The sequence below is a fragment of the Dryas octopetala genome, chromosome 3, assembly GCF_963921425.1.
Source record: "Dryas octopetala chromosome 3, drDryOcto1.1, whole genome shotgun sequence".
NCBI classification, from domain to species: Eukaryota; Viridiplantae; Streptophyta; class Magnoliopsida; order Rosales; family Rosaceae; genus Dryas; species Dryas octopetala.
Genome location: NC_141368.1, coordinates 14764642 through 14775156, shown reverse-complemented (window position 1 = coordinate 14775156; position 10515 = coordinate 14764642). Strand labels below are relative to the sequence as shown.

General features: G+C 32.8%; 1 protein-coding gene across 2 annotated transcripts; it reads left to right on the top strand.

Annotated features, from left to right (window-relative positions):
- Window positions 1-5846: 5846 nt before the first annotated feature.
- On the top strand, window positions 5847-9246 carry LOC147291234 (type-1 restriction enzyme mjaxp r protein (DUF668)). 2 transcript variants are annotated; one of them, XM_086238369.1, is made up of 2 exons: window positions 5847-6014; window positions 6934-9246. In XM_086238369.1, exon 2 carries the CDS (start codon window positions 7003-7005, stop codon window positions 8827-8829), a length of 1827 nt encoding a protein of 608 aa, XP_086094495.1. In that variant the 5' UTR covers window positions 5847-6014; window positions 6934-7002; the 3' UTR covers window positions 8830-9246. The 2 variants fall into 2 exon arrangements, with proteins under 2 accessions (XP_086094495.1, XP_086094496.1); XM_086238370.1 differs by having other exon boundaries at window positions 5874-5991.
- Window positions 9247-10515: the final 1269 nt, after the last annotated feature.

The following is a 10515-nucleotide window of genomic DNA, read 5'->3' as shown; positions in this document are numbered from 1 at the left end:
TTTTAAGTCATAAAAACTCAATTTCAATACAAATATTAGTCTTTTTAAAACTTGTAACAAGAGTTTCAATTCATATAAGGATTGTTCATTATCATGAACGATGATGAATGAAATATTAAGATCTCAAATATGGGGTGGTGTCGAAAATGCAACTGCACTTAACATGAAACTTTTTCTCATATCCGGTTCAAATTGTAACGAAAATTATGTTTAAACTTGTGCTAAAAAATGATCGAAAAGCATGTATATAGCATTCAACGAATGATAATAAGTTCATTCTACGCCCTCTAAAGTTGAATCAACTATTGGGATACTAAAAAGGTCCACCCAATGATATATATAAGTAATAAGCCTGTGTTTTTTTTTAACTCGCTAGAATTGACTAAAAAAAGAAATAGAAGGCTCAGAATAAGGAGGAGTAATTGTACAGGACCCATACTTACTGTTCGACAGTAACTCTGCAATAATAAATAGTAACAACCATTATTACGATTGAAATTATGGTGAATTTGACTTAATAAACTTGAAATTTTGTGTTTTTGTTTGTTGATTTATGAATTTTTGACATGTTTATGAAAGAAATTAAAGACATAAAGTGTATCTATTTATATCATTTTCATACGTTTTTTTAGTTACTATTGCACATTGAGTATAGTTACAGTTGCACATTGGAAGAATAGATCTTTAAGCAACAAGAATCACAATTACAATTTTACAGTCCCAAGAATTCACAAATATTAAACATAGACATCCAAATTTGTTTTTTTTGCTACCAATTCAGCCAAGTGGCTTTTATTTCTCAAAACTCTTTTTATTTTCATTTGCATAGCATTTCAAGTCCCTTTTTGTATTTCCTTATACTTATGCAATTTCCTTATATTTTGAGTTTTTAAAAACACCTCTTGTTCCTTGAATTTATTTTAATGTTATTCCCTATTAAGCTTTCTTTTAAATTCATGTTGCTCTTTTATTTATATTTTGGTTGCTCAAAGTCCTACTCAATTTAGGTAACAAAATAATCTAGATAAGCTTTTCTTGTTCCTTTCCTATTGCACAATCATTTTTTGAATAGTTGCACGCCCACATTCATGCCCACATAAGGTCGGAAACCTCGCTTCACACATGGCGAGGTATGTTTTGACTAGACCCTCGGACCTCCACACGGCCGAGCATTTTTTGTGTCAAAATAGTTGGGGAGAGAGAGAGAGAGAGAGAGAGAGATAGAGAGAGAGAGAGAGAGAGAGAGAGAGAGAGAGAGAGAGAGAGAGGATAGGGTGAATATGCTTGGATATTTCAACTGCTGATGAAAAATTTATATTAAGGGCATTGTAGACATAACACATACCAAAAGTGTTAGAAAAGTTGCACTCAGCCTCAGCCTCAGCCTCCTCTTTCTTTTAGAGCATTATTAATGGCATAATATTTACACCCAACACCCTCAGCCTCCTCCTTCTTTTAGAGAAAGAGAGATTAAAAAAACAAAAGGAGAAAAGGTATAGGTGGCAGCCGATTGAGAGAAGGTCGCCGAAGGTTTGTTGTAAAAAACAGCTAGGCTGGGTGCTGCTACAATCGGGTGGGGCTTGGGTTTTTTTGTTTTTAATTTTTAATTTTATTAATGGAAAGTTTATGAATTAAATATAATGAGTAGGGTAAATATAGAAATTCCCTTGGACTAAATAGCATTAACCTAATACTATATGAATACGTGTATTTACCCAGTAGGACTATGGTCAATTAGGAATTGGGCCCCTTAGTACCCGAAAGAGGGAAAAAAGAAAAAGAAAAAAAAACTATCTTTAATTTAAGCATATAATATAGTCTTAGAGAATAAGGCAATAAGCTGTCAAACACCATGCAAGAGCAAGACCCGAAAAATCAACTATATTTGGTCAGTCAAATTAATTAAAGTCATTGGACATTTCGTAATTAAAAGTTGTGTTTAGACTAAGAAAAAAAAAAGAAAAATAAAGAAAGACCAGAAGATAATATCAACTAGTGATTAATTGGTACACTTGCCTAGTTGCTTTGCTTAAAGCCTTGAATCTATCTCTAAGTGTGAGCTAAGCTGCTGCATAGGATATGATCATATGACATAGACTTTCGTGATTCTCGGATCGTCGGTCGGATCGTTTTGGCGGCTTTACACATTTGTTTTCCATGTCGGTCCCTCCGTACGGTGTGGCCCGGACCCGTTTAGCAGATACAAAGACAATAAAGGCTGTTGGGGGCAAATTGGTAAAACTACTTATTTACGCGTGGTCGCCATTAATGATTGTGATGGATCTCTCTCTGTCTCTCTATCTGGATTTTGCACTTCAGTCCTTAAATTTGGTTCTATTTTTAGTTTGTTCTAGCACTTTTAAGTCAATACATTACACGCCCCAGAAAGAATAAAAAAAAAAAGTAATTCATTTTGTTACTAATTGCTATGCCATTTGTTCGTTTTAATCATAAATTAAATACAAAAATGGCTACCATGGTCGTGTGGACCATGTAGTAGTATACACTGTTCTTGTTTTCTTTCTCTTTTTCTACGATGAGCATGACTCAGTTGACAACTACACATTCCTTTTATAAAAGATTTTACCTTTAAAAAATTTTTTATCCACACAAGTCATAAAGTTCATAAGTCATAACTAATAAAATAATATCTATATAAGCTTTTTATTTTGTGAAAAAAAGAAATACCACGCGCACGTTTTTTACTTGTTCTATTTAATTGTACCAGGAAAGAAATGTCGATAGAAATTAGATAACAACAAAGAAACTTATTCTAATTAAGTTAACAAAATATTGATTAATTCATATGTTAGTACAAGGAACAATAAAAGTAACATGCTATTTGTGCCAATTATTTTTTTTTTTCTTTCTGAGTTTTTCCCTACTTGTGTACGTGGGTACCTGTCTGCACACAACTTGATTGCATAAAAAACAAAAAACAAAATGTTACAGAGCCTAAATTAAGAATGATTAAAATTGGGAAAAATAAAATTTGAAAAGAAAATTTGGGATATATAATAGCAATCCAAACTCTCGTACTTATTTTTTCTCTCCTTACTTTTGTTTGTACTTTTTATTTTAGCCATGTAGTAAAAATGAATGGGTAAGTAAAAGAGGAACAATGAATTCATAATATTTTGTATGTGTGTATGTGAGAGGGTCACAATCATATATTTATAACTCTTAAATTGTGTAATTTATAAGTAAGAATGTAAGATGAAATAAGTAAAAACAAATATAATAGAGAATCCAAATTTTTATATTTGAGTATATTAATTGACACGAATTATCCTCTCTAATTTGTCTATTAAATTATACATAAATAAAAATAGTGTTTTAAATATGTGGTGATTGTCGATGAAAAATAGGTTGGGACTATTCGATTTAAAATGTGATGCAACTTTTGCCTCTTCAAATTGAAGTATTTCAACCTTTTCCCCTTCAAATGTTAATTACAACCTTTTCCCCAAATTGAAATGTCACAGCTTTTGTCTCTTCCAGAAGAGTCATACCTTGAAAATCCCACTTCCACGTGTAAATGTAGGCCACATCCTATTCTATAATTGGATCCAAATCATTCATATAATCTGTGAGTCGTCTTAATTGCATTATTAAAGAGAAATTCAAGTCTTCCATTTTACTTTATAAGAGTCCAACATTTTCTTGATCTATGAGTGGTGGTCTGAAATATTATCACACCAGTTAGATCATTGTATAGAGCTATAAAATGGGTAAGGTTGATCTTAGAGAAGGACAACCCAAGTTTGTTATCTTTGAAATTACTCTTCCCTGTTATAGATGGCAAATATTGATCATGATGAAAATTCGATTCACTAACTTATAGCTAGGCAAAATGTTTGAGTTTTTAACACATGGACCACAAATTAAGTGAAATATTAAATGATTGAACGTAAGTGTTGGAATGAAGAATTAACTTGCAAACTTAAAAAAAAGTAAATTAAAGAGCTTTTTGGTCAAGTGAATGACATCATTCATACTTTTGTCCGAAGGTGACCGATTCTGAGTTCAAAACTCATGAATAACAATTGTTAATAAAAAATATAAAAAAATAGCCATTTGGAAAGTCTCCAAAATGGTCTTTGAAGCTTAAGGTAAAGAATGAATAAACAAAAAACCGGAGAGTTCACTTGCTTAGCTTACCTATAGAGGTGTTTTACCTCTATTTTTATAGGCTTCCTCTTCCTTATCTCCTCTATCTAAATTTTAAATTCAAATTAATAGTCACCTACCAACTATTACAGTATTACCTCAAAGCTGATTAACTTATTTAATAGTCACCTAGCCACTTTGGTGTTACATATGAATTTTGTCTTTCTTGAGTTCTCTAAACAATTTAAATTCTTTTTAAAGTAATTTTACAATTTCTGATAGACGTTGAATTACATGGCTTCCAAGTGTACAACAAAAATTTCACCAAATCAATCATATATATAAAAAAGAAAGAATCAATTACCATTTTTTTTAGCTTAAATTTTTTGTTTGCAATTAAAAGAAAAGAAAAGAAAATAGAAAAATTATTATGTATAAGTATAACCGATACACTGTCACATGATATAATCAATCAAACATGTCATAATATGACTGGATGTTATTAATAGGGGCGATTTTCGCACTCTTCTTTTCTCCGTTTGCACTCCATCTTTTTTTTTAATGTATTTTGTATATTTTTATTATATATTTTTCCAAATCTACCCTTTATAGCTGTTGAATTTTTATTTTAATTATTTTTCAGTAATGATTATTTTTTCCTAAATTCTTTCATCATTATTAAAAAAATAAAAACAAGTAATTTTCTCTCCCCTTCGTCGTATCTTCTTCATATTGCATCTCTTTGCCTTCTAAGCCATTTTTTATTTTATTTTGTGAATCAGTTTTGTTCGTGCTTTCAATCATCATTCTATACTTTCATTAAGAAAATATTTAACCTATCATATTTTTTTTTCTTCATGAGGGTCATGATTTATGTGAACAAGTTTTGTACGTGCTTTCAATCATCATTCTATACTTTCATTAGGAAAATATTTAGTCTGTCATATATATATATTTTTTTTCATTTTCTTCATGAAAGTCATGATTTATGTATCTTCTCTTTCTTTTGATGGTGGGTTTTGTGTTATGAAATTAATTGGGGTTTTCAATTAGTCCACTCCCTCATTTTTGAGTCTTTTGACACTGCATAGCAACCACTACTAATTTGTAGCATATTTGATTTAAAAAAAAATGAATGTCACATGATAGCTTAATAAGAAAAGAGAGCTATGTGTACTATATATCAAAAAGACGAACAGAAGTGTAGAGAATTACATAAGTTTTTCTTCCTTAAAAAAAAAAAGTGTTAGAAATGGATATATTATTATGACAATTTTAAAAAATTAAATGTATATGATTTAATGTTGCATAAGTGACAATGTGACATTCTATAATTAAAAGCTAAAGGATATATGTGAAAAATAAATAATAAAAATATATACAAACATAAAAAAAAAAAAAAAAAGGAGTGCAAATGGAGAAATGATGAGTGCGAAAATCACCTCCCTATTAATATTATACCCTAATAATATAAATGTATCGTCTAATAATACATTTACATGTTGGATTGGTTATACCACGTGACGGTGTATCGGATACACCTAATAATTTTTAAAAAAGATGAGTTTGTAAAAGTGGATGGCCAAAGTTAACAGACTCAAAAATTGGGGGTAGTTAGGTAATAATATATAGAAGACAGAGGGCACAAATGCAAAACAAGCTCAAGATTACTAATAACTAAATAACTAATAGGATGTGTCTCATAAATATCACTCGTTTTTCGCTCTTTCTACAATTTCTGCTTCGTCGTCCATGTGGGCTGCGGCTCAACTCAAAATTTCCACTGCAGCTTCCCAGCTGCTTCCTATTTCTCTCTCTTCTCCCTTCTCTCTTTCTCTCTCTAAGCTCCCATTTCTAATTTTCCGCTAGAAAGATTCGTGGGTGAGTTGTTCTTCATATGATCGGTGAGTCCTATAACATATATATTTATTTATTTTAATTAATTTTTCTGCATATTGTCGTACCCTTTTTCTTGATTCACTTTATTTACACTCAGAAATTGAAAACCATTGTTGTCTAATTCTGGGTTTGAGTTTTTAGTGCGTCTGAATTTGCTTACTTACGCAGATTTTGCTGTTATCTAAATCTGGGTTTAATTTTTTATTGTGTGAATTTTCTTTATTTAGCAAGCAGAAAAGAAAAGTAAGGTTGTTGGAAGTTGGAAGTTGTACAGAAAATTATTGTAAAGAAAGTTTTTGGGTTATGAAAAAAATGGATCTTGGAATTTTTTACTGATCCATATAATGGAATTTTTGTGTCGATATTGAGTTTTAGGTTTCTGTCATTGTCATGTGTAGTTTTGGCATATATTCTTTTGATTATTTTCCAAAAGATTTTTATTCTATTAATTTTCTTTAAATTTTTATGAATTCTGAGAAAAGTCTATGGAGTTGCCATTCATGCATTAGCTAATAAGACTTTTTTTTATCAATACTGTTGGAACATGTTCTGCTGAGTGGAATTGTTTTCTTTTCATCCTATTTTTTCTTTTGACTTGTTGTGGATCTTGGATGTATGAAACTCTGTAAATTCTAGTATTCTTTAATTCCGCTTACTTACCAAAATTTGAAACCACTGAAAAGAAGGAAAAAGAATTTTGATTTCTGATTTCCACCAAATTCATTGCATTAATCAAAATTTTATTATCAAATAATGTTTTTTCCCTACTCTTCATGCAGTAGCTAAGCAGCCTAGGAGAGTACTATGGTATTTTTGATTGGGATGCTGTTTATTAGTTTCTTTGATTTTATGTCATGAAGTTAGTTTCTACTTTATTATCTGTTTAACCCAATTGTTTGATCATAATTTTATAATTTTATACAGGTTCAAGAATTATGATGTTTTGTTTGGCTTAGAGATCATATATCAAAAGATTTTTTTTGGTTGTAAGAGATGGTTTCAGACTCATGGTTTCGCAGTCTGTGGAGGACTAAAAGGAAGCATGAGGCTGGTACTGAGAAAGCAGTGATTCGAGTTTTGGCCTTTGAAGTTGCAAGCTTGATGTCTAAGATGGTCCATCTATGGCAATTTCTGAGTGATAAACATATCCTTAGGCTTAGAGAAGACATCACAAATTCATTGGGTATAAAAAAGCTTGTGTCAGATGATGATAATTTCGTTGTAGGTTTGATATGCGCTGAATTGCTTGAGAATATGGTCCATCTGGCAAAATCTGTGGCCAGGCTTGGGAAGAGTTGTACTGATCCTAGTTTGAAGAGTTTTGAGCATGCTTTTGGTGATTTGATCAATAATGGTCTTGACCCTTATGGATGGGAATTTTCATGGAAGAAGATGGAAAGGAAAGTTAAGAAGATGGAGAAGTTCATTTCAACTAATGCGAATTTGTATGAAGAGATGGAAGTGCTTACAGAGCTTGAACAGACTTTGAGGAGAATGAATGGAAATGATGACTTAGATGGTGTAAATTTTGTTGAGTTTCAGAAGAAGGTAGTGTGGAAGCGGCATGAGGTGAAGAATTTGCAAGAGGTCTCTCTGTGGAACAGGACTTATGATTACACTGTCCTTCTTTTGGCAAGATCTCTCTTCACAATATTCAGTAGGATCAAGCATGTCTTTGGAATTCAACAGATGGCAGATGCTGGTGAAACCAAGGATTCTGGAGTTATTAATTCTGATCACATTCATCGTAGTCATTCAGTTTCTGCACTAATGCAATCTTCAGTCCATCCATCTGGGAATGGTCTTCCAAGATTTGCTTCAGGTCCCCTTGGGAGGTTTGCTCCTGTATCCAGGCCAGTATCAAAAACAAAGAAACCTGACAATTTCTATTCAGGTCATTCAGGTCCTCTTGGTGGCTCAAGTACAAAATCAGGCCCTATTTCGGGAAAGAATAGAGATGTCAACTTTTATTCAGGTCCTCTTGGGAGGTCAACAACAAAATCAGGCCCACTTGCTGCAACAAATAGAGCCATCAGGAATATGTGGAAGTCTCATGATCACTCACTCACTAATCATGGGAAGAAACCACATACAAAGCCAAATAGGTTGACTCAAGTTGGACCTTTCAGGGGATGCATGATAAGTGGGAACAATCAGCTTGTCACCAATTGCTACTTGAGTTCAAGTGGTATTCGTTCAGAAATTCTTAATGTAGCCAGAGATACCAATGCCGAGATTCTAGCTTCTGGTGACAAACTTCAACCTAGTCCATCAATCTTCGGTTTGAAGCGCAAGTTGTTGGATCCTCCACCTGAAACCCTTGGTGCTGCTGCCTTAGCGCTTCACTATGCAAATGTTATTATTGTAATTGAGAAGTTAGTAGCATCTCCTCATTTGATTGGCCTTGATGCTAGAGATGACCTGTACAATATGTTGCCTGCAAGTGTGAGAGCTGCGCTAAGGGCAAGGCTAAAGCCGTACAGTAAGAGCTTGAGTTCATCAGTTTATGATACAGTTCTTGCAGGAGAGTGGAATGAGGCAATGGCAGGAATATTAGAATGGTTAGCACCACTTGCTCATAATATGATAAGATGGCAATCCGAGAGAAGCTTTGAACAGCAAAGCTTGGTTTCCAAGACACATGTGCTTTTGGTACAAACCCTTTACTTTGCAAATCAACAAAAGACGGAAGCAACAATTACGGAGCTTCTTGTTGGTTTGAATTACATCTGGAGATTTGGTAGAGAAGTCGATGCAAAGGCTCCAATAGAGGGTGATAGCAGTAGAGAATATGATGAATTTTTGGATCTGGATGGGTAGTATAATCTTCAGCTCCTGGCAATTACCAAATCCCAATTTCACGACTGACCACATTAAGCAAATGCTTGTACCTGGCTGGTCAATGAGGTTCCTGAATGCTACTGGACAGATTGATCATTTGCTTGGTCCAGGAGAGATAACCAACTAGTTTCAATGTTATTGTATTAAATGGCAGGTTTGGTACGTTAAAAGGTGTAGACAGGGCTTCCAAACATTCTTTCTTTTGGTGAGAGTTGTAGCCACTGGAATTTATGGCTCCTCTATTCTTCTTTTCATACAGCATGGTTTGCCATATTTGATTAAGCTGTGTACGTACCGTGTATATTTATTAGCTATACTTTTATAATGATTGTAAATGTATGCTATAAAAGGTTCTCTCCATATATCAAAGATTCAAAGGCCTCTGATGGTCAAGCATGTTTCTTTCTTTCTTTTTGAGTAACAATAATGATGCAATGATGGTGAGCTTATGCCACATTGTAATCCAAGGTCAAGGGCATATAAACATTATGTTAGATATGAGGATTCAGTATACATGCACTAGCCCGGTGTGTTACCAGGCCTTCCCTCATCTTCACATAGCTTTAACATGTTTTACTTAGAATTCTTAGGGAGTTTCTTAGAAAATTTTTATGTTTTATTTAAGTAACATTTTATAAACAATTATATTCTTTCTTAGGTTGTTTTTCACAATGGAAAAATGGAAGCCGAATTATTCTTTTTTCAAAAAAAAAAAATCTGAAAATTTTTGGTTCATTTCTCGATATTATAAAATCAAATTTTGCCGATTAGATTAATATTAATATAAATATATATTGGGCTTTCTTACAAGGACAATAATATTTACATGAACGGGGAATAAGGCCCTGGCGTGGTTTCAACTTCCAGAAGGCTGCCTTATATATCATACTGTTTACTTGTTTAGTGTTAATCCAAACATTAAAGAGAAAAAACAAAAAAACAAAAAAAAAAGACTTAGTGACTTGGTGTTAATCTCATAACCACTCGCCCCAAACTTAGTTTCAGGCCAAGTTTAAAAAAGTTCGCGTCATTGTTCACGTGTCATTATTCATGCATCACTGTTCACGCATCTAAAGCCCAATCATGTATGAAAATGCTTCTGTCTCACTAATAATACCATGGAATTAAATTTCGAAAAAATAAAAAATAAAATTCACTGCTGGAAATTTTGGCGCACTCCCATCAATTTTTCGTGATTTTTTTCCTTGTTTTCGGGCGATTTTTCCTCTCCAGATGTTTTCCATCTTTTTAAAGCACCAACCTGTCATTATTTCCCCGAGATATTTGAAATTTCGGTGATATCTTAATCTTATATGATCATGACGCAGTGATGCATATTTGAATAAAAATAAAGGCTTATATTTTTGGATGGAAGAGAGTTAGAACCCATCCCCTGCACCCGTGTGAATGAGCTAGGCTTCCACCAACAAAGCTGCAACATTTTTGTGTCATAGTTCTCATATATTTTATATTTGTACATTTCTGATACAAATTTTTATACGTGATCAATCATTTAGCTAGCTAATCCAACAAGCTAACCTCACCAGCCACACTACTATGATGTATGCTAATATATATATATATATATATATATATATATATCAGTCCTTTAGTAAGAACGTCTGCATTTTTTCAAAAATGTGCGAACGTTGACACAATGCCGAC

Excerpts from the sequence above, each read along its gene's own strand:
- LOC147291234 (XM_086238369.1), top strand. The coding sequence starts at position 7,003 with ATGGTTTCAGACTCATGGTTTCGCAGTCTGTGGAGGACTAAAAGGAAG.